Consider the following 25,302-nt stretch of genomic DNA (forward strand, 5'->3'; position numbering starts at 1 on the left):
AGAGCATTGCCAGCAGGTGGAGTGTGGTGATCCTTTAAATCTGACTCAGAAGTGGTGAGAGGCATCTGGAGTGCTGGGTCCAGTTCTGGGCTCCCCAGCACAAGAAAGACATGGGCTCACTGGATTGTTTCCAGTGAAGGTCCATAGAGAAGTTTGAGGGTTTGGAGCATCTGTTGTATGAGGAGAGGGGACTAAGTGCCTCCAGAAGAAGAGGCATATAAAAATCTCATGAGAGGTAGTAAGTAAGATGGAGCCAGGCTCTTCACAGCCGTGTCCAGTGACAGGACAAGAGGCAACAAGCATCAATTCAACTACTGGAAATTCCCACTTAAGCATAAGAAAAATGTAAACCACTGTTGCAGTAAACCACCTTTTACTGTGAGGGTGGCCAAATGCTAGGACAGGTTTCCCAGAGAGGCTGTGGAGTCTCCATCCTTGGAGATATTCAAATGCCAATGGTCCTTGGCAACCTGCTGTAGCTGCTTGATGAGTAGGGTTGGACTAGATGATCTTCAGAAGCCCATTCCAACCCCAACCACTCTGTGATTTTGTAATACCTCTTTTAAAAATGTTGGAATCTGTGTTCCCTCTAATTTCATTACTTGACACTTCTTTCAGTCTCTGCTCTGTCTTAGCCCATCTCAGGTTCAGGTTTGCTTCTCTTAGAAAAGGAATCATCAGACCAAAAAACACCCGCTCATCCTCAAACCGTTACTGGTCAGAAGCAGGTAAATTCTAACATTTATAGATTTTTAAAAAATTGGTGCAAGAAATTAGCAACTTGTCCAAGAAGACAAATAGTGCCTTAGTCAGATCTGGAATTAGAGCTCACGTTCTTCAGTCAGGACCACAGTCACCTGCCTGTGGTCAGATTGAAATGTTGTTTTTCTATGCAATGACCACGTTGTGAAAGAGCGCCACTAGTACAGACCGAGAACTAGGTTTTTCTTTGCATAGAGTAGCTGCAGTAGCTAAAACTGAAAATACAAGGAAAAAAATGTATCTTGAATATTCATATATTGAACACAGATAAATGCATCGATTTAGTATTAAATAGCACAACAAACTCCAGTAAGAATCTTTAAGTCAACTGGGTTCAAACTTAATTGGACAGGTAAAATGTGTAATATTAAGATCAGTTAAAAAGTTAGTGTCATTGCTGGAGGTTGCAGTGGCCAGTTTTATTTTCTTGCTAAAGTTAACAAGCAGTGCAAGCCTAGCCCATGAAGAGAGTTACGCTATGATTGCTCTTTACAGGGTTCCCAATACCATAGCCTTAGTTGTAATTCTAAATGGCTGTGCATGACATCATACCAAACAAAGTCTATAAAACAACTCAATTTCACTCCTAAAAATGTGTTAACCTTTTAGCTGGACTAGAGACAAATCCTGCTGGATCCCAGCACTTTTAGCACAGTATCTGATTATTCTCTTCATCTGAAATTGCTGGATGAGAATATCCTGTCAGTGGTTTGAGGCTAATCTGAGTGGTTGCAATCATAGAAGCCCTTGTTGAAAATGATGCAATCCTTTATTTCTGTTCGTCATCCTTCAGCCAGAAAGTTAACGCAAAGAGCATCCAATGAGCAATATTAAAGACTTCAAAAGACACTGCACATCTTTTTTTTTTTTTATATGCATATAAAGCTCTTGTCTTCTAGTTATTACGTTAATTTTAAGATTTTTTTTTTTTCATTTTATTATGTTCTCCTGACTCAGTGATGATTAAGGAAGGGGTCTTTTTTTTTCTTCTCTCTCTCTTCTGATCATGATGCATCTATTCTTAAGATAGAGACAGACACATTTGTATAGAGAGGTGGTGGAAGGAAGTATAGTTCACTAATTTGATGCTTGTAATATGTGAGGAGAGAGACACACACAGAGCCATAGGTAGTTCAGTCCTTTAGGTAAGGATGTAAGGTAGAGATATAAGTAATAGCATTTTATCCATCATAAAATTTCAAAATGGCTCAGAGGCATATCGCTGCTGCAGCTGTTGCAGACCCTGTAATGGCATTAAGCTCTGACTCAGGGTGATTTTTTCTGTAGAAGATTCTAGCAGGAACTATAGTTCTGGTAATAACCTGAATAGGAGGATAAATAACTTGAATATTAATGAGTTGTACGTAATACAGACGCTGCAGGGCGAACGCAAACAGGACAGGAAGTACGTTTCTTTCTCAATTCTTTTCACACTGGGCTTTTTCAGACAAAACCCTCTGGTACTCTGCCAGAACCCCCTCTGAACATTACAACTTTAACCCCATATGGTATTTATACTTGTTCTGATTATTCACTTGAACTGATTATTATTATTTTACATTTTCACCTATTGAGTGAAGGCACTGTAGATACATTTACCAGTATCTTTACTGGAGCAAGCTGAAACAATATTTTAGGATACGATATGAACTCTTCCTATCCTTTATGAAGAAAAGCAATTTTGGGGTCTGGCACTGCTCATGGGAAAAGTAGAGAGGGAAAAAATCACCTTGGTGTTCCTTTATGATAATCTGCCCGTCCAATTGATGCCAGCTGTGCCTTCTTCAGTAATAAGCAGCGAGGGGTAGATACTTGCTCAGATACTGCTGATTCTCAGTGTTGATTCTCAAGCTGCATGCGGGTCTGTCCATTCTGTGACCAGCTTTTATTGATCTTCTCTGAAACGTGAGCAGGTGTACACTACTGACCAAATCAAAGATTAGTCTTCTGTGCTTGTCAAACCAAAATAATTTGGAAGCATTATATCTGTGTAACGCATCCCCAAGTGTATCTCAGGTTTTATCAGCTGTAGCAGAATTTCACCAGATAGACGTTTGTTTCAGAAAATAGGCTGGGTGGTTCTTTTGACTCCTGTTTCTCAATCTCTCGTATAACCTGTATTAAAGCAACTGTCTCTGGGGGAAATAAAAAAAGTTAAAAAAGGATAAAATCGCATTCACCTCCTGAGCCCTGAATGCCTTTATAAATGGCTGTTTTTTAATAAAGGCATATGAGGTCGTATTGCTTTTACAGAGTACAATGTAGTAATAGTTGACCTGAAAGTAACACCTGTCTAAATCAGACTACAGTGATATAAAAGGCTGGGTAGGACAGTGTACAGTGTTTTGAGTAACTGCTGATAACTATTTAGCGCTGAATTGAAGAGGAACGTATGTGTTTTACCACTAACCACAATAAACGTCCAGTCGGCACTAGAGGTTAGTGATCCAGCTGGGACTATGTCCTATAGACTCTCCGTCCGTTCATTTTCAATAGCAGAATGATAGTGGCCATTTGTTGAAATCATGTTTTCAAGCGATCATCAGATAGTCTTCAGCAGTAGCTACCTCTGATTCCTTAGGCAGGTCATGGTTATCATTACCACAGCTTTGACATCACCCCTACGTGCATAGCAGGAAAGCAGCCTTAGTTCTTGCATGTTGTTAATTCAGCATGTTAAGAAGCCTGGAACTGTTTTTGTTTACGTGTGTATATATGCATCTATTATTTTCTCACTTAAAATTGGGATGGCCAATAAAATCAGTTGCAACTTGGTTTGGCTTTTCACAGGAGAGTGGTATAAAGACAGATCATATTTCTGCACATTTACGGACTGCATTAAATACCTGGATTTGATACAAGAACACCCCACCAACTGTGTTGTGAAGTTAGTGGGTGTATGTATGACATCTTTGTTATAATTCAAAGGCAGCAACTGAAAATCCATTGTCCTCTCTGCACCTTAAGCCACATTTCCAGGGTCACGTTTAGTGTAAAATTGCCTGGAGCTGGAAGAGTGGAAAACATGGCAGGGCTCACTAGCCCCCCTTCTTAAAAAGTAGCTTAGCTCCTGCGCTGTGTCAAGTGTTTTATGAAGGAAATACCAAAAGGAGGGGCACATGGTAATCTTGACAGTAGTATTCTTCATGACTTACCTTCTGACAAAAAAAAAAAAAAGAGGGAGATTTTAACAAAAGATGCCTTTTAAGGACTTGTATTCAGAATTACTGTGCACAACAGATACTGCTGAAATCGGAGGTTCTCAGTACCTATGCAGCATATAAAAGTAAGTGTATAGCTCTGAAAGCAGAGAATTTTATAAGAAAGCTCTTTGTTAAGGACAAGGAAAGATGACAGAAGGGACAGGGAGATAGGAAGGACAAATGTGCCTACCTAAGGAAAGCTGAAGTACAAGTGTTTGTAATTATATTATAATAAAGCAGAAGACTTTCATGTCCCTCTAGCGCAGTGAGACAATTAATACATGAAATGTTTGTTTTCTTTTTCTTTATTGTTTTAGAAAGCTTTACAAGTATACCGTCCTTTAGGAAACCATGAATAAAAACATCTATTTCAGACATACAAATCTGTAGCACCTATCTCTAGGAAAGGAAGATTGTCAATATAATACAACTTTGATTATTTGAGTCAGTCTTCTACAGAATGAAGTTGTAGATATCGGTGTGCATCACTTGCATGAAAGTCTTCCCTATATATCCATTCGCTTAATTTACTTTGTTATCACCCTTTTCATTTAGATAACAGGGAGGAAATTTCTGCAACTAACACTTTGTTGCGGCAAACAAGGCAAGCTGTAGAAAAGCAAGAGAAGGGTACAAACAACACAGAGTTATACCACGTTTAGAGATGAACTCGTGAGAGGGATTGATAGTACTAAATGATTTAAATGATTATACTGAAGAAAAAGGGAATTATCTGAGTGAGATAATCGTAGCCTTTAATGTGTTCAAAGAAACAATGAAAATGGAAGAAAACTAACAATTCATACTTCTTAGAAGACAGTCATACAACGGCAGTAGCCTGAAGCTGAGGAAGAAAATGTTTTAAGATTGATTTTCAGAAGATTTTAGCAGTTTAAAAAGTCTTGTAAGGTATAGTGGTGAAAGTACTATTCAAGTTATAATCAAACATGGTTGGTACCAGTAGGAATGGTTCCATGAAATGCAAACACTAAGTGGATGGTCCTCATAGTCATTTACTGTTTCTTATTGGGGGTGTCCACTCAAGTTTGCTTTTTTATTTGTTTTTGTCGTTATGCACTCTGATATACTGCAAAGATGTTCCCCTGCAGTCACACGTGCGCTCTGTGTGTGTGCGGGTTTAAGATTACATTGATTCATGGGCCGGGCTGAACCCACTAAGTCACAGGTTTGTTATGCAGAGGAAGAGGATGATATTCCAAAAATGTTGTTTGGGGCTTATTTTGGGTAAGTCAGGAAGTCAGTTACTGCAATAGGAACTCCGTCCAAACCTGCCAGTAATCCCCCAATTAAAAAAACTTAATCGAATCCAATCGACCACCACCACCACCCACCCAAGGAAAAACAGAGGATTAGAGAGAGCTGCACTGTAATATGTGAGTTTGGGCTATTCTGTAAGATGGTTCCTCTACCAAGAAGGATGGCAGGGGAGGGATTAGCTTTGGTGTCCCCTGCGTTTGCTTTCTTGTGTAATTACGGGAAATGCATTCAGTGGGCAAGGGTATCATTGCTGTCCTGCTGTTTTATCATTTCTTTATGAGATAATGTTGATTTCACCAATGAAATGCAAATTTAGTTTACAGTGCTCCTTTTCTCTGTATAAAGGTTAAAATGCATATTGTAGATAATACTGTTGGTGGTGCTTTTGAAACAGTCTTTGTCAGCTAATTTCAGCAATACATGGTTTTAAATGCTGTTCAATGCAACTGCCTGAGTTTTATGTTGGCCCACATGAATTAAATTTAACCCAACATGCATGTTGTTACAATTTTGGCTATAATTTGATCAAGTCATCATAAAACCTTGGTACCAACAAAAAAAAATTTGGATGTGTCGAGAATATTTAATATACAGTGCGCCTTCTGTGCGTTATAGCAACCCGAACGTACAATTATTGAAGTTGAGCCATCTTAACTCTATAATCATAAAATTCTTCTAACACAGGGGGCTAGCGAATACGCCTAGGAATGCAGATGCTAATGAATTCTGTGTTTGGAGGGTATGTTTCTGTTTACTTATAAACAAATAGTTGGTATTGCTGGTGATAAAAGGGCTCAGAATTTTAACAAGTCCTGTTACAATTAGCCCCAGTGTAGATTATAGACAGCTCCATTTACTAGATGCTGGGACTCCGGCAGCAATAAAATACATGCAAGAATGGAAATAGTTTTCAGCTAGCAAGCGAGTTCTAACATACCAGCAAGGCCAGTGCTAACGGAAGTTGTCTATTTTTATTGTTATCTCTTTAATTTATCTCGCTTTCCTGTGTAAACTGCTCACTATTGTGCAGAGAGAGGGTGTGTGTTAACTTTGGTGACATTGTGTTACTCCCATTAAGTGACGCTGTACACAGTTCTTTTCAGCGTGACTACTTAGGATTTATTTTTTTTTTCCCAAACTGCATGAGCTAAATAATGTTTCCTAACTAATAACAGATGCCGTTTCTACTTTAGGTGGTATGGCAATAAATTTGCTGTTGCGGTTAGCGAAAAGATTATCTAGAAAAAGGCGTGTGGATTTTTAATATATTTAGTATAAAAGAGTAAAAAGATGAGGTGAAATGAGATGTTCTCTTGTAGACAATAATGGTAAAGAGCTCCAAAAATGCTGAGTTGGAGTAATGACCAAATAATGTCTCGAGTTTATCAAAACTGAAAGAACTCCTGATGTGAAATGAAGCCTCCTAAGAAAATTCTGTTCTGTCGCTGTTTTGCTTTGCTGTTGTCGCCTGTCACGCATGAATGAAAATGCTGCATTCTCCGGGGAGCGGTAAAGCTTCTGTGTAGGTTGTTTATTTCCTTAATCCCTCCTTCTTCGTGATTTCCAATGTCAGATATAAAATGGAAAGCCTGTAAATATAGTGATTATCATACTGATTATCACCTGCATCAGGGAACGCCCTGGCTGGCCGCTGTAACCCTAGCAGTCTCCACATGTTACAGCCACTTAGATTTTAACCTGACTACTTTATTAGAGCCGTGGAGCGCAGTATGAGGTGCCCTAGGGCTGCACAGATGGGGTCTGCTTGTTTCCTGTTCTCACTGTTATTGTGAATAGATACTAAAAGGTTCTCATCGCTTTTATCTGCTTAATTTACTTTGAACTGTCCCTGGCATTCAGGGCCCGCCTCGCATTTCTCACCATTTTGCAAACACCAAACTGTAGTCTCCAAATGTACGTTTTGAGCTTTATTATCTTTTTTTTTTTTTTACTGGTAGGGCCTTAATTCTTAAAGGGATGTAATTCTGCGAGGGGCTGATTCTTAGGGGGCTGTAGGCACAGTCCTCACCGAAAGGAGCTGCTCGGGAGTTATTCAGAGGTTCGGTTGATAGGAGAGAAGAAAATTAAGATTGCTGTTGTTCTTTGGCGCCTTCAGACACCCTTAGATTAGAGGTCAACTGCAGGAAAATGTATGATCGTATGCTAGCTACCATTATTCACGGAGCGGGGCGGCAGACCAGGCTAAAAGATGACGCTCTAACAGGAAAATCCGAAGATGAGATACTTTCTAACAAATGTGCAATCATTTATCCTTTCTTGTGGAAGGGCCAGGTCTTTCAAACCACATGTGCTATGCATGGGTGCCCCAGTACAGAAAATTAAGATGAATTCTCTCAAAGTCTCCCACATAAGGAAACACTACTTAACTGGAATAGTTTTTATTTCACAGATGTAAGAATGTACTGGTGTCCAGTTTCCTGGCCAAACAATAGTTTAACACAGATGTTAATGTCCTGCTGCATTGGGACATTAAAGAAATCCCCTTAGGACAGATCAGCGTAACTTCCGATTTCAGTCGCAGGACCAAAAACCTGAGGCTAAAGAAGTAATTTGGCCATAGTACATAATTTTTAGTCCGTTTTCTTGCTCTCTGCCCCCTTATCGCTCCCTTATTTCTCACATTTTTGGTTTTTTTCTGTGTCCTATTCCCATTTGAAGTTTTCTTGATTGTGTTGCGGTTCATTGTGAGTGCATCACTGTAGAGTGGAGGCTTGCAGGCTCCTTTTTTCATACGAGCGTAGGCTTTGTTAATCACATGCTGGTTTAGGAAAACACTGCATGATATCTCTGAACCCTACGCTCCTTCTTGACAGCCAGGCTAGCAAATGTCATTGACTGTGTGATGTACAAGAAGGAATTCAATTGTAAGTAAATTGTCAAAGTGGCTAACCTTGCCCGCACCCAATTGTCAGGACCATGATTCAGTTTTTCTGTCAACATCAGCTAAGGCTAACCCGGTCAGCCTTATGTTTCTGCAGTGAAGCAGCCTGAGGAGTTGTGCTTTTCAGCTTATCACATTTTATTAACCTCAACTTACTGTTGTTATAATCAATTGTACCCACTTCAAATTCTTGTATTGCCCCCAAACTGGCAGATCGTCTAGGTCCACAGGTAGGTATTTTCTGCAGCACTGAAAGCCGTCCTAGGGACACTGGACTTAAATGGTCTGGTATGGTAGTTATTTTTGTTTAGTTGGATCAACTGACCATTTTGGCTCAAGACTTATCCCTCTATTAATATCACTTGGCAAAGATAATTTGGAGGAATGCAAGTTAAACCATAAAGACTTCAAGGGGTTTCTGCAATATTTGCAATGTTAAGGTAGAAAGGGAGTAAGGGAAAAACATCGCGGTTGTCTTCCGTCTCCTTGCTTTTATTTCAAAACAGATTTTAATTGCTCCCATTAATATAAATAAGAAATGAGGACATTCTGATACCCTGATGTTTCCTCTGTTCTTTCAGGAAAAGAACATAGTTAAATTGCCTAAAGCAGTGATTAAGACATCAGAGTATTTGAAAATGCTCATCCGATTCCACCACGAGGGTTTCAGCACGTTTTGTGACCCCCTTTTTTTTTTTAATGCACTGTAGATGACAAATGCTTTTTTAAAATGGCTTGGTAACCTGTGTCCCATAAAGTGCCACACATAAGCGAAGGTATAATACAATTTCAATTAAAAATATGTCTGAAGGATGTTTATCTGGATTTGAAGTAGTGGTTTCCTCGTCAAAGTCCTATCTCCAGAAGTAACTTTCCTCGCCTGGAAAAAAACATATTGTACCTTCTTTATTTGAACTTGTGAAGTGTGTTGACATTGTACTGTTGTTGGGCTGGAGGGAAGGAGGGGGAAGCTTTTGGTGCGACTATCAGAACTGAACAACTGTATGTGGGTATATTGAGATAATCGTGTAAAAGGAAAACTGGCTGAATGAGTTTCAAAATGTGTTATTTCTTCATTATCTACCACTTTATAATTAACTGTTCTTTTTTTATTATTTCAGGAAGCTGCCACTTTTGCTAGAGAGCAAGGCTTTGAGGTGAGTTAACCCACAATTGCACACTAAACAGATCCTAAAGGTTTTTTTTCTTGCTGATAATGAAGTTCTTTTGGACAATGATTGATGTGCTATTATACTCTCCAAGCCTCGCAGCGGTTGCCATGGAAACTTGGCAGTCGTCATGGTTTCTTTGTTCTGCCAGCTCAGTGTTATGACGCACTCTGCTAGGTCTGCACCCAACATCGCCTACAGATGTTATTTATTGAATTTTGAAAAGCCTCTTGGGAAGCCGAGAGGTTGGGCACGGTTTCAAGCTGCCTCTGCAGATATGGGACCTGTCAGTTTGTTCAGTTAAAAAGCTACCTCATTAGCTGCATTACACTCCAGAAGGATTCTCGGCTAAAGCAGTGGTGAAGCAAGACTAAATAGTGAAATATAACACCGCTTAAATAACTTAAACCCTGCCATATGCGGATTATCATTATGCAAATGAATTTTAGAAAGGTTGTATATAAAATTGTTAGGTACTGATTAATGTAAACCGTGCTTCTACAAACAGCTTCGTTTAGAAGGGGTAGCGTGGAATTCGTGTTTCAAAACACATTCGAGTTGGTGTTTTCCATCTGTGCTCTAAAAATGTATGATCCTCTACTTTCTTGAAGTAAACACTGTTGATTTTACAGTGATTTTCAGGGCTTTTGATTCCATCTTCCCGAGGTATTTATTTGAATAGCATCTCCCATTGGCTAAATTCAGATAACCTAATCCGGAGAGCTATCAGCTATTGGTCTCTAACGCTGAATTCAAATAGGCAGGTTTTAAATACTATAATTAATGTGACAACGGTTGTGCTCGTTTTGCAGATAGTAAGCGATCTTACGGAAATCTAAATTGCAGAACTGAACACACGTAAATCCTTTTACATGTTTTTTCACTGCAATAAGACCCACCTTAATTGATTTGTTTGCAGTGTAAAAGAATAGGTAGGAGTTTGACTGCTCAACACCCATTTTGCATAAATAATAGAAGCCGCGCAATTCAAACCGCATCGCTTTAAGAACGTGCCACTTTTGTGTGTGGATGGTTGCATAGAAAAGAAGAGGGAAAGACTGACAGCTTTTGTTCTACAATTTAGATTTCTTTACAGCCGTACACCAGCAGGTACATCAATGCCATCAGTGTTTTAGATATTAAAACTGGGGGCTGTCCCATTTCGTTTTATGTTTCCCAAATTCGTGTGGCTGCTTTGTAGAAATCAAGACTTTTTATCACTGTCAATTTTCACTTGTATAATCTGCATTGTTAGCATAAAAATACACTTTGAGTTTGTTCTATCAAATGAATGAATTTCACAGATGCCTCCAAATAGAATATGAAGCATAACAAATTATTGGTACCCTCTGGTAGCTAGACAATAAAAAAGAAAGGAAGTAGTGTATTAACTCTACCCGTTCTATATTTTTATTGCCCCCTTGAGCTAAAGACTTTGAATGTGCCTGGTTTAAATTCAGTTCTTAGTGACAAACTGCTTTTGCTGGTGTCTGCTAACTACCATCATATTAACCTTTCCATTAGTGCTTGCTTAGAGATTCTAGCACGGTTCCTTCTGAACATCCTAAATCTGCCACATTTGATTACAGCGTATCAGTAAAGTGCACAATGATTATGATCTTATCTCATATTACCTCCTTGCTTGGCAACAACTCACATGTCAAGTATACTGACAGAGATGTGTAAAACTTGGTAAGTGTCCACAGTCTTGTTTTCCCGTTGTGCTGTAGGGACAAAAAAAAAAAAAAAAATCGCACTACTAATAAAGTATCTTAGGAAAAACTTAAAGCGTTTCAATCAGCCTTTCAATTAAAAAGAAGAAAAAATTCCAGCAACTCTCAAAAGCTTTTAGAACTGATTCTGCAATTTATATTGAGAATAGAGAACTGGCAAAACATGGAAAAGTCAAGTAAAGTACTGGAGTGACCAAAGCAAAAATCAAGAGCATATGTATCATAGAAGTGATGAAAAGTTGCTGGTAGCTGAATTTGAATTGCAGCCTGGAATTTTATTTTTTAACAAAAATCATCAGAAATCTTCTAGTGTGGAAAATCCATTGTGACTAGCTTTTTTTTTTTGCTGTTTTTTTTAATCGTCTCCTTTTCCACCTTCCAGTAATTTCAACAGTTTATGTGGACTAAATGCATCTTTTAAATATTGATCGAGTTAAGTATATCTGAAACAATTTTTGCAAAAAAGAAGTCCAATCAAGTGAACTTCAGGAAAAGATACACCTTTTCTGAAGAAAAAAAATATCTTGTCATAGGCAGGAAAAGACACTTCTATGACACAAACCTGTTTTTTTCTTTGTAAGAGAAACCATGTTCAAAGGAATTTTTATTTTTATGCTTCACCTTACCAAGAGTTTGTTTTCCATTATACTTTGCTGAAATCCAAGGTATTTTTGTAAAATCAATCACAATATTTGAAGACCATTATTTTCTTCATTTTATCTCCTGACCAACACTTACCTGTAATAATCAAAAGTAGAACATTACTTCTGATGCAGTCTCTTCCCGGAGTGCATCAGTGTTTTCTTTTTTGTGAATTTTGTGTTGTATGAGATTTGAAAACTATTAAATAAATAGTAAGTTCGCTGTCTGTGAAGATAGTGCTTCATCGTAATTCTGTGTTGCAGTCATCTCAATAATACATTACAATAGTCACAGTTTTTATCCCAGGGAAGCTCTTGGACTTGGTTCCCCTTGAAGTGGTAGAATGGTTGTCAGTATATTTTAACTGGATGTTTGTAATATGTTTCATGTAACAAAACTACCAGGACAAAAGTTTATGAGGTTTTGTTTTTACAAAATGGTATCCTGCTGTTTATTCTATGTAGGAATTAGGAAAACATAATCCTACTTTAACATAAAACTTAGGGTTCAGTTCTGTCTGTCAACCCAGAAGTAAAATGAAGAGAAAGGAACAGTATGTATCTAAGGGGTTAGTCAGCAGCTGCCACGCAAAACAAATTTTTTCCCGTTAGAGGCAAAGATCTCCTCCTAAGTCTGTGTTGCTTGGGGAACCAAATTGGAGAGTTCTGGTACCCTGGACCAAATTTAGGTCTTCAAGTTAATGGGGTCCACTGCACAGGCCCACTGTTTTCAACAGATTTATGCCTGGTCAGGGATATGATAGTCCTAGCTCTTGTGTGTCTGTTTAGCGGGAAAGATCAGCAGACATAGTTTGACTAGCAGTTTTAAATCTATGCAGTTTTTCATATACCTCTATCTGATCCTGGGATAGCTGATGTACTTTCTTTACACGCGTATAGTCCACTTACTTGCTGGAATGAGTGCCACACGCGGGGTTTTTCAGGCGCAGCATCAATAGGCAAATTATGCTCTTGTGGAATTTGTATGTCAGCTTTGTTAAATCAGATTCTAGTGTATAATTGGATATGCGTGAGTATCCTATGAAACTGGGACATGTTATAGAGGCTTGAGGACCACAAACCAGTACAGTCCTAGCGTACACCCATGTCTGTAGGTACAGGATGTATAAGAAAGTCATGGTAAGTGTGCAAGTACGAGTCATTGCAAAACAGATATTACTCATTACAGCTATTGGAAGATACTATGTATATTCTGAACAGAAATAGCAGATGACGACATTTCGTGATGTTTGCCTGACAATGAAATGAGGGGCACAGTACCTCTGCAGTCATGAGCTGTAAATATTCACATATTATAGAATGTCACCCTTATACCTTCAGAATAACATAATGGTAAGGCAGAGATACAGTGTGGAAAAGTTAAAGCCTCCTCAACACTGAGGTTGCAGCTCTTCCGCTATATAAACTATATAATATATATATATATATATTATATTATAAACTATATATTATATGTTATATATATAATAACGAATTTTATTATAGAAGTGATTTTAACTAAAAATGGCCAAGTTAATTCTCATGAAAGATGCTATTCAGTTACTTTTGAAGCCTGCACAATCAGACACAAGTCTCCAAGCCACTCTGTTTTGAAATGCCTGCTTTTTAAAAGATTGCCGCCTTTCCCCTAAATACTTTCCTTCTACTGTTACATGCTTATTATATATTTCATTCTTCCTGAAAACACACATGCTTTTTGCTTTCTTTCACTATCTGCTTTATTTCATCCTTTACCATCATTCTTCACTAACCTTTTTCCTCAGGGTCCTCTTTCCCACGTATAAATTAATCTTTATTCTTCCTTAAACTGACGAAATCAACTCTTGATCGTGCCATTTTCTCCTGTTATAACTTTCTCATTTTCCTTTTAAAATTTAAAGTGCATGTAAATACATTGCACAAATATCTTCAAGCTCTTTGATTTCTGTGCCTGCTTTGCTTCACTGTAAACGTGCTTAATAAAGTCACAGGTAGCCACTTCCTACTTAGCAAAAACTAAATGCCTCTCTCCTGTTTCCTTTGATCTCCATGATGCTTTATTGTATTTCCTAGTTCATGGATCTCTTAATTATCAAAGCCTGAAAGAGTTCAGAATTTAGGTGAACCTACGTATTACCAAGCTGGAGGGCTGTAATTCTCCATCCATCCCCTATTCAACAGCTTGTGCCACCAGCTGATACCTGCTATTCACAAATCTCTTAAAAAGACATTTCAAAACAGAAGAGCAGCAATTTCAGTTTTTTCTCTGGCATCTTTAAGGGACTCCTCGCTTTTTGAGAATTAGGGGTAAGATGGCCCCTGTTCGGTGTCCTCAGTCCACGCAGAGGGGTTCGAGGTTCTTCCCTGTCTTCTGTGGTGGAAGGAAGACATTGCCTTCTAAAAGCTATATTAACAGTCTAAGTAGGAGGAAGGAAGAAATAACGCAAATGAGAATGTAGTATAAGGAAATGAAAAGCATGAGAGAATTTTAAAACGAGGTAAAGAGGCCAATTAGTAAGGGGAGATTATTTTTGTGTTTGGCAAATGTGTGTAAATCAGTGGACTCACTCACTACCAAGACTTGGGAGAGAAATTAAAGGTAGGCTAAAAGTATTGCAAAAGAGCGGGGTAATTTTCACATAAATAGATACTGGTAAATTCTCTCTCCGTAAGAAAGGCGAAGTGCTTGAAGATCAACAAGGTTATCAAAAATCAGCAAGTAACCAGGACTGAATGGTATCCAGATTATAGGTCTTGAAGTGTTTAACTGACCTGCTGATGAAAAATAATCAATCTCTTGTTAAAAGCAGCAGCTGCAGTCAAAATGGCACATACTGTACCTGGGCTTCAAAATAACATTATATGCTGATTTTGAAAGATAAAAATCAATTTATTAATAATAAAAATCAATTGTAACAACTCTGGTAAATGACTTAAAACCACTCTGGACAGCTTTATAAATTAATTCTATTCATTATGTAATTGTGTTTAAAAAAGAGTTGGGATTCATAACAAACAGGACACAAAACAATGCGGAACGTATTGTTATGTTTTCATGTATTCAGCGCTTGGCCCTCACCAAATCAGCTATGTTTCGCTACAGTTGCTTGTACGCAAGAGCAAACTGGGAAAAAAAGTATGGCGTTGTTTAACACAGATCTGAATAAAGTGGGACATAGTAAGTAGCACAGAGAATAATCATAGACTTTCTTTCTTTTGCTAATGTTAAAAAAAAAAAAAGAAAAAAAGAACAAATATAAATGATGGCAAGAAATAGGTTTACATATACCAAGGTTAATTTGTAGAACTTACTCACTTGAGATAAATCTGAGAACAAAAGCTTCCCACTTAGCATTATAAAAGGACTTGATGCATATACAAATAACAAGAATACCTGTATTTAGATTAGATTGAAAACTAAGCGAATTAGAAGTTGAAATCCTCGTGTTTCAGATCATAGGGCAACTATGAGAATGGGAAGGATAATATTCTAATGACAAGTTGTGCTATTAGAGTTTCTTGCATCACATTAAACATTTCAAACTTCTTGTTGTCAGAGACACTGGATGGATGAGAGATTAGGTTCGGTATGCCGGTTTCTCTGTTCCTAGCTGCCTGCGCTATGGTGTACGGACAAAGGCCCTTTAAAGCCGAGATCCCTGAAATTTTTGCGGCTTAGCCTTACTTCAGAAGATCGAGGACGTTCGGTGCTCCGCTGAACAGAGCTTTCACCCGTCGCTTCCCTGCGTCCCAGTTATGCCCCAGGTGGTGAGCGCAGAGCGTGCTCACCTGGGCTCCCCAGCTCTGAGGGGCTGCGGCGCAGGCGCAGGCGCAGGCTGCTGGCTGACATCACTTGCTGTAGGGAAGTTAGAGAAACCGTGTTTGTAATCTTGCTGAAATCAGAGGGATTATAGTACTATAAAACCTGGCTAAATTGGATGAAAATCAGGCTCAGAGTTTATCCAAAGTATTCTCTTACCAATTTCATTTTTAATTTTATGATAGGTGAGGTTAGAATCCAGTCAGCAGCAAAGAAACCCACTAATTGCTCATTAGGAAATGCTCTGTAATTCCTTTGTTAGCTTTGCAGTTTTGCGGCAACTGGAATAGCTGAACTATCATTATCAAGATTAAAAACAATGGTCTCATAGTGCTACATAAACCCTTAGGAGAATGAAGTATTCCTCCTTTGAAAATCTTTCTCTGCCGACAATAAAGTCTATTTTATACCTAGCCGTAAGAAAATAAATCTTTGATCTGCTAATAAAGTTCTAATCTCTCACTGCTCTACTATGCTGGTAACGAGAATTTTCCTTCCCTCTATTAATAGACTGAAGACATTAAAGAGATAGCCCGGAAGACACAAGCCCTGCCAAAGGTGAACACTAAAAGGCAACGAATCGTAGTCTTTACCCAGGGGAAGGATGACACTGTAATGGCTACAGGTATATTTTTCAAATCTTCATTGTCACTCACAGTAAATATTCCAGTGAATCGATTGCAAGTTGTGGTTTTACAAATTATAGCTGTTAAATTGGTAGTCGGAGCGTTTGCCTTTTGATGTTAGTCCACGTTTCTCGTCTGTTATGCTTTTAATTGTTTTAAGGTTCTGAATTTGAGAAGTTAGTGTTTCACAGGAATGCCTGAGAATTTAGTTCTGAACATCTTAAGTTCTTTTTTTATAACATAGATCTAAAATATTGATCCAGTTGGTTTTACTCAGATTTTTATGACTCGAGATTTTATCTGTGTAGCCATCTTTGCTGCAAACAAGAACACACTATGCCTGCTGAGAACAGCTGTGCAACAGTATAGTATATTTAAACATTTGTGAAGAGGAGGAAGTGAAATCCAGTACTAAGTGAATTTCCAGGCTTTTTTGCTTTGAGCAGAAAGTCTCACTTTAGCTTTTCTCAGCCCTCTCCTCTTCTATTCTCAAAGGAGTACGTGGGGAAAAAGGTGTTCTAGCCGGGATACAAGTAGTTTGTGCTGTCTGAATTGATGATGTACGACGCACAGATTTAAGCATTATAAACACAACTGCCTACCTTTTGACAGTCTCTTTAATTCTGTCCACCTATGCTTCTAGACTAAATAAAGCTATTAAAAACATGTGCTGTGGCAAGCCATTTTAGTCGTTCATTCCTCCACAAGGTAAGTTATTAGTCAGGGCTGAATTCCTCCTTTGGAAATCAAGTGAAGCTGAGGAAGCTTTGCACCTGAGGGACTGGTGCTTACTCATACGATATTTGCCTCAAAATCAGAATTGGCTTCGGACTGTGGCTGCAGGGCTAGGCACTAAGTAGGTATGTCAGTGCTGTATAGATCATTCTTAGCAGCAGTTGGAATGATTTCTGCAATAGTTTGCTTCTTCCCCTACTTTGTTAGCTACAAGCTGGTTTAAAGGAAATAGAAAGCAGTCACTGAGAGCTGGGTATGTGTATCTCACTGAATAATGATGGAAGTGTTGCTTCCAGAACGTTACTGCATTACGTGAATGGCCCATATGGAGGCACTCCACTTGAGTATTGTACAGTTGGCTGAAAAAAAGCAGTATAAAAATGTTTTTGTACATGAGGTAGTAATAACAGTAGTAAACCTAAATCTTATATGTAACCCTCCTGTGCTCTTATTTAATTTTCACCGTGTACTTACTTTATTCTTCAAACTGGAGTTGTTAACAAATCCATTAATCCCTGCTTTGATATTTTTACAACTGGGAGCTTATTTGAGGACTGACACTTGCTAATCTTAGCTGTTTGTTCGCTATGAAATGAACTTAAATTAGAGAATGCGCTTTATATGCATGATAAATGCAAGATGGATAGAGAGTGTATGCAATGGTGTCAGCTACAAAAGCAAACATGATAAATGTTAAGGCAGTTTTGAGCTGTGGGATAAGCTATTCAGTGCACAAGCATAGCTGAATCTCTTTGCTATGTTGTTATTCATGGCAGCCAAATAAATGTCAATAATAAAAGAGAATTAAAGATTTTCATTTCCCAGAGGCAGTCCTCTAATACAGCTTGATCTTTCATTTCATTTGTAATTCGTTCTCATGTCAGGATGCAATCATTCGCCAGGCTCTGTGTGTCATGTTAAGTCGTTTAATAATGATTAAGAACATAAAAATGTTTGGCCTGTGGGGCAATTCTCGAAAGAGATACCGATTTGTTATTGTTTTCCCCCTTTTTCCTTCCTTTGGTGTGGATCATCTTTTTCCTACCTCCTCACATTAAAATAATAATGAAAGAAGGAAAATGTGTCCCTTAATTTAGCATATGATGATACCACAGAATGGCATAGAGTACTGCTAACACACTTATTTCAACACTAATTAGGTCGAGTTGTGCTTTGAAACCTGCAGTGGAAAGTGTAAAAAGTTTCTAAATGGTCTTTGGAAGAATTACTGCATTTAGGAGTAGTTACCGATATAAAAATCATTTCCTTTTGCTAATGCACAGGAGTATATTTTTTGAAAAAGCAGGCTGTTTGTCCTGCCTTTCTGAGGAAACGATATAGTCTCATATAGTTTGTCCCTAGGTTAAAATAGTATTTGCAAAGTCAACTCTGGATTTGGATATGCTTGTTGGTACATTCTGCTGTATATTTTGTCCAAATTAATAATAAGAGCAATGCGTTTATTAGCTGGGAGACGTTTCTGTCAGTAGTGACTCAACCGGAGGGGGTCAGTATCCAGGCAAAGGACTCTACTCTTTCTTCCTTTTCTAATACTGCCTTTAACCACCCTTCATCGACTGTTGCGCAGATCACATATTCCAATGGTCTTAGTTTATGTCTGAAAGAGCGCAGGGTGGAGCTGGAACTTACAGGTGTGAGAGTAAAAGACTCCAAGGTGAATTTGGCCTTTGTGGGTTTTCTACCTTTTGTTCCTCCTCCCCTTCCCTGTTTTCCCCATGGAAAGGTCTCTGTTTTCTGGCAGCGGTGCAGAGCAGCATTACTGTGAGCCGTGGAAGTGGGAGTGAATGGCTTGTATTGGGCTGCACTCTGAAGAGACAGAGCTGGATGGCCACCATCCCCTTGCCCCTTCTTTCCCCCTGCCCACGCGGGGCAGGATGACACAGGCAACACTCAGGCTGTAAGAGCATCCTTAACAGAGCTGCGTCTCCTCTCTCCAAGCCTCTGCATACTGTCCATGGGGCTGGGTTACGAGAGGAGGAGTGCACCTCTTCCGTGAGTTGTGTGTAGGTTGAATGGGGGATTAGGTAATGGAAATCATGAGGGGGTACACTTTGATACAGCTCTGGCTGGAAGGAGAGGAAATAAGATGGATAAAAGGGGTTGTTGCAGGTTGCCAGCTCATTTGTGAAAGGGCACAGAATTATGCGTGCTGGATGTGGAATTTCTTTTTGTTTTTCTTTTTTTTATTGGTGGGATGAAGAAGGCCAGATACAGCTAATCATTACATGTGGAGAGGACTGTGGCAACAGTTGTTGATTCCTGGAAATTCCAGAGAATGGAAGTATCAACAGATATTTGAGGAGTAGAGCATAAGGCAGAAAGGCACAGTTTGTTACCAAAAGGAAAGAAAGATTGACCAAAAGGTTCTGAGAATATAGCTCTTTCAGATGAGGGAGAGAGCTTAGACTGAGACAGCTAGAATGTCTACTTCCTCCAAAATTCTGGCCCGGCCATACTGCAAAGATGTTTAGTCATCTTATGAGTTTCTGCAGTTTACACAACATTGTTTTAATTCCCGCCAAAACCACCGGTGGCTTACCTCACAGGCCACGAGCTGTAGACACTCAGGCACAGATTGACAAGCAACTTAGAGGTCCATGTAACTGGAGCAGATCATGAACGCAGTGAGAAGCAACAACTGCATCAGCAATCCCAACCTAAGCCATTCCCATTTGCCAGTCCACTTTCTGTGGCTGTCTGAATTATTTGTGTTTTCAGAGGAAAAATTTCTGTCCCTTTATCATGGAGCGCATTGGGTCTTTCTACTGTCTGTTCCTATCTCCTCCGTCACAGTACTCCAGCCCCAAGGCCACTTTTCTCTCCCCTTCCTTCCTGTTCTCTGTCAGTAGGAATAATTGCAAGGAAGAGGCAAGCTCAAATTCAAGCTGAGTGTGATCAGTGTGTTTTATAGGAAGGGAAAGGAGTGTTTAGGATTGGCACACAGGAGCTGTGGCAGATGAAATGTTGACTAAATTAACTGTCAGCTTCTAATAAGACTCCACAGAGCATGTGCAAACGATCATTGTCTGAAGTTTTCCTCTTCACGTCATTGAATCATAGAATGGTTTGGGTTGAAGGGACCTGTAAAGGTCATCTAGTCCAACCCCTCTGCAATGACCATGGACATCTTGAACTAGATCGGGTTGCTCAAAGCCCCGTCCGACCTGACCTTGAATGCTTCCAGGGATGGGGCATCGACCGCCTCTCTGGGCAACCTGAGGTGTGCTTTTCGGTCATGTCAATTTTTATCTTTTTACTGAAGGACTTGAAGGCATTGGGTCTTCTCAGTGACCCTAAGAATTGCCGTTGACAAAAACATTGTTATTTTCCCTAGCATCAGTCCCCAACATGACTGAATTTTGATAAAACGCTCTTGAAAAAATGTAGCCTGTGAGAGACACCTGTGACAAAACCTTTCAGTATAGAGGACTGTGGCTTGGGAAAGGTACTGGTAATGGAAAATAGGATCTATGGACTTGCTTACCAGAAAAGTTCATTTGAGGAACAGTATTGGGTTGATTCCTTGTGTGGATGCTCCTCAGCCATACTGAGAATTACTTGGCTTTCAAAACTCTGGTCCCACTACCACAGCCTTGTTCCAACATATCCCTCTTCCCAGGCCTGAGAAATTGGATTTGACTGAGGGTTCTTGAGTTTATGGGATACATTCATTTCATGTTTCAATACTTTTTTCCATAACCACAAAAAATACATATGCTGGGAAAGGGGGGAGAGTTAATGAACACATGTAATCTCCTGATTTCAGCAGCTGGAGCTTTTAAGAAACGCACCAAAAATCGCAAGCTCTGGCAAGAACCTGTATGTCATATCTATATGTGTGCTATAACATTTGTCAGAATCAAATGCTGTGAAAGCTATCCCTTTTACAGAGTTGCTCATAACATTTTTAAACAAATTACTTTTAGTCAGATACATTTTATGACTGGTCTTGGCCCAAAGGGAAATCTTCGGAAAGTCTGAGCAAAATCAGTTCAGCAATGGAAAAACATACTTTTATATTGAAATATTTGCATAATTCAAAAACAGCTGAAGCTACAAACTTTATACTTGGCTTGTTTTATAGCTTTAAGAGAGGAAAGAAAAACAATCCAAATTTAAAGAAAATCACTTCAGCATTTTTCAAGTTATGAATGATGAAATCTGGCATGTTCAGGAGTGAACACAGAATTTTCCATTCTTCCCCCCCCTCTCCCCCCCCCCGAGTGTTTGCGAGACCACCTCTGTTAAGGGCACATTTGAAATAACCTCATTTGTTAGAAGATGGCAGTGAAAATAGATTTTTTTTAAGGATTCAAGCATTAAAGCCACCTTAGTTGGGCCTTAGTAACCACTTACATCTTCTTCAGTTTGTGGGATACGTCACTTGAGAAAATTTCAGGAAATGCATTAGCAGTGCTGGCAAATGTGGTAGAATAAGAAGGATTCCTCTTAAAAATTTCTTAGCATACCTACCACAGAGTACATTCTGAAATAGTTTTGTGAATTTCTACTTCTTATTATTAATTGTTATTTAATTTAGTCCATAAATTAAACAGCAAGTACAATAGAGCAAATTAATATGTCACGATAAGACTTGCAATATTACCAAATTTTAAAGCCTGCCTACCAAGCGTTTGATATTGGAGTAATGCGAGGCATTTGCCTCTACCTGTTATCTGAAACAGGATACTGAGCTACATGGGTGTTGGTGTCACCCAGTGCAACCATTCTTAGGGTAACATATGAGGATATGTCCATAAATTAAAAGCCAAAACCCAAATAGAACCAAAACCCAATCTAAATGAAAATAACAACAAAGGTATGCATAGCATGGTTTTAGGAACGATGCAGCTTCTTTTACTTTGTAAGGATGTGTTAGATCTTGAATACTTTAGAAGGAGAGTTTTTAAACTGTTCGTTTTAGAAGGGCTGTCAAGATTGTGGAAACTAGAGAGATCTTAAGAGCCGTTCTTAAATCATAATGGCATGATGCTGTATGCTTTTGGGGCGAAGAAAAAGGACTGATGTTCAAGCATGCAGCTTACTCTAAACAGAGGTCAGTGGGTTCTCTTTGTCAGGTTGCGCTGCAATCATAGACCAGCATGTTACCTTGTAAGCCTATCTATAAAACATAGAAGTATTTATTACTATTGACACTGCTGACACTTTACGGTGGGCCTGTTTGCAGCTCCTCTTTCTGTAAGGTATTGTGTGTTCTCTAAGAAGCGAGAAAAAGTGATATTTTTTTCCTTACTTCTCGCAGCTTCCATGAGCAGCCTTCCAGACAGGAAAACCTTCACTAGCTCTTTTTATCAGCCAGCCTTCCTGTGTGTTTACACAAACAAAAGCAGTGTCTTGGACCTAGGGAAATAGGAGCTGGGTTATATTACAGTGTGTACTCTTTTTCACAGAATTACACACTTTCACTTTTCCTATCCATTTATATTCAGAAATGGAAAGAGAAGTTGAAAAAACAAAAATGGATTTAGGAATAAAAGGAAATTTTAGTCCTTAATGGCATAAAAAACGAGCTAGAAAGCCCAATAGGGTTATTTTTAGTTTAGTTGTGACAGGAAACCACAAAGCCTAAATTAATAATGAAGATTTGTTGATAGGGATTAATGAATAGCAAAGCTGGTAATACCTTTTTGTAACTGAGACCATTCATGATTTCATGCTGTGTGGGAGAGAAGGTCTGAGCATTTTATTAGACAGCTGAAACACATTATTGAAAGCTAAATTCCCGGTTACCGGTATTTTAACTGGACTTAAAAGTGTATCAATGTTGCATCTCAAAGAATGCATAAACATATATGTAAAAATAAATATATGTGTGTGCGTAATGTGTGTGTGTTTCAGTAATTTCGTATCAGTTTAAAAAAGGGTATCTTTTCTAGTCTAACATGTTAATGCACCAGTTTAGCACAGAAATTGAGTGAAGCTGATAAATTACATTTTTGCGTATAATCACTAGTAATAACGAATTTTCAAGGCAAAACTGTGCCTCTTATTAAACCTAGTCTGAATTTCAGGTGCTACAGTGAATTCTGGCATTCCGAGGAAAAATTAGCCCTTTAAGCTGTGAAAAAAGCACGTTTGTTGAAGGGCAGTAAGTATGGGCCGCTATCCCATTCCTTAGGACGAGGCAGCATTTCCTCTTGCACAGAATTACTTCTATATTCGTTTCTCAAATACAAACACGTAGATTTACGAAGTCGGGTTTTGTACCACAATTCTAAAAAGCATTCTTGAAGGCGTAACTGTTAATATACAAATCCACTGCTTAGGTGGTAGAAATGATATGATGTTGGAGAGGCAACACTGAAAGAGTGGGAGCCGGACTGAGGCAGACCAAAGGTCGGTGTAACCTGGTACCTGCAACAGCGTACAGTAGTGGGTACTTGTAAAAGAGGATAAACCAGAACAAACCTATACTGATACTTCCATGTTACACTCTCCTGGCGTCCAGCAATCCGTAGCTTGGGAATTTCTGAACTAGAGATGTTGCCTTTGTGCTTAGTAGTCCAAAATAGGATTTTACCATACATAATGTCTTGTGATAATGAGTGTCACAGACTCTGAGTTGTGTAAAGAAATGCCTCCCCTTATTTGTTTGGATTCAGCCACTTAAGAATGTTACTGGCTATCTCCTGTGGTTTGCATTGCATGGCCAGTCCGTAATCATTCCACATACAATGTCTTATTACTTTTGATCTTGCAGAACTCCTGCTTATCTTCCTCTCACTAGTCGTTTTCCCAGACTCTTTTCCTATTCTGTTTATTTGTTCTTTGTTTGCTCCATAATTCTGACACCCTGGCGCACCCTTTACTACAGCTTTTTTCAGGTCTGCCATAGCTTTGTGAATGAGCGACCAGAATGTTCAAGTGCCTGAGACATTTACAAAGTGGTTTAATTCTGTTGTCTCCTTTGTTCTGTATTCCTCTCTTAATAATTCCTAACATTTTATTTGCTTTTCTGGCTGCCACTGGTGGTTGTTCTGGCATTTTCATAGAATTAGCTGCTGTGACTTCAAATTTTCTTTATGGTGTGGTAATAGGTAGTTTAGATCCCGTCATTGTGTATTTAAATGTAGAATTGTTTTTTGTACGTGCACCTTTTTTACACTGACTGACATTTTAGAGCCCATGAGTGTGAGACACTTCTGCCATTCTTCACACTCGACTTTTGTTTTTACTATCCCAAATGAGTCTAAATGTATCACAAGAAGATGGCGCACAGCACACTGAAGGACTCCTCTCAGAAATGGTATCTTTTGCCTGGAGGTGCTACCCGTAACAGGTAGGCACGCTCAACATCAAGACTGGACTGAGGCAGGGGGATTTCAGTAAAGCCATCTCTTAAACCACTTGAGGCCTGCTTGGTTGACTCTGGAGAGCAAAGTTGAATGAATTTACAGTAAGATATTGATTCAGGTGCCATTAAATCTCAAATGGACTCTCTTGATCAGGAAAGAAAGTAGCTTCGTACACTCTAGCTTTTTTGGTTTGGTTTTTTTTTTGAGAAATGAGGCCTTCCCTATGATACTATTCCTCAATTAGAGCATCCACATAGAATTAATTTATCATAAGTTTCTGATACCTCCTGTATACATGGCTGTAATACTTTAAAATTGGTACCTTTTTACTGGTGATCTGAGTGAGTTGTGAGGTTGTGCATACATACAGAGAAAAATTGCATCGTCACAATATTATTCTGTTTGCTCAAAACACAAAGCAACAGAACAACCCACCTGAAATCCTGAGAAGAAAGAATTGTAGTAATTAAGCCTTCTGGTTACCAAGGCAGGCCCCTACTGTTCTGGGCAGTCATGGGAGGAATGAGGGTTCACATTATCCATTCTGTAGCTACGTAGTCCTCCGAGCACGAGAGACGGGGACTTGGCTCCCTGGCAGTTCTAAACTGAGAGAAAAGTCAGAAATGACTGGCTCCTCCTAGGACACATGTTTCCATCCCCTGCTTTTCCCCTGTACTACCAGCTCTTCTCTGCCCACCTGGGGAACCAGTTCAGCAGTCTACACAGAGTGGCAGAAACCTACCCTGGTAAGGTACCGGCCTCTCTGAACCAGCTGGTTGCAGGGTCCAGCTGAGTACCACTGCCAGCACAGGAGGAAAGAACACAGCGTTTGCAGTCGAAGGAGACAAGGATGAGGCTATACTATCTGCAAGCTATAGTGGCTGAAGTTGCTCTGGAACCTCACTCTGAGGCATAAAACATGATGTTTTATTCTGAACTTCCATCTAGCAACAAAGACTGTGGTTCCAAAGTTGGAAGGAAAGTTGCTGCAGTATCAGCTGGTAATATTATAGAATTATGTCTGCAAAGCAAAGAGCAAAGAATAAGGGGACAGAGCCATGAATATACTGTTAGAAGGGAAACGGTCTCTTTGACA

At 39.1% G+C, this 25,302-nt stretch overlaps 1 protein-coding gene across 2 annotated transcripts in view; it reads left to right on the plus strand.

The window, feature by feature from the left end:
* ADK (adenosine kinase) overlaps nt 1–25,302 on the plus strand; it is a 305,604-nt gene that overhangs the window by 247,596 nt on the left and 32,706 nt on the right. For both annotated transcript variants that reach the window (XM_082486535.1, XM_082486536.1), the window contains exons 8-9: nt 9,267–9,302; nt 16,019–16,133. In XM_082486535.1, coding sequence (XP_082342661.1) covers nt 9,267–9,302; nt 16,019–16,133 — 151 coding nt within the window. The remainder of the gene's footprint in view (nt 1–9,266; nt 9,303–16,018; nt 16,134–25,302) is intronic.

Source organism: Vanellus vanellus, assembly GCF_965231255.1.
Source record: "Vanellus vanellus genome assembly, chromosome: 7".
Taxonomy (NCBI): domain Eukaryota; kingdom Metazoa; phylum Chordata; class Aves; order Charadriiformes; family Charadriidae; genus Vanellus; species Vanellus vanellus.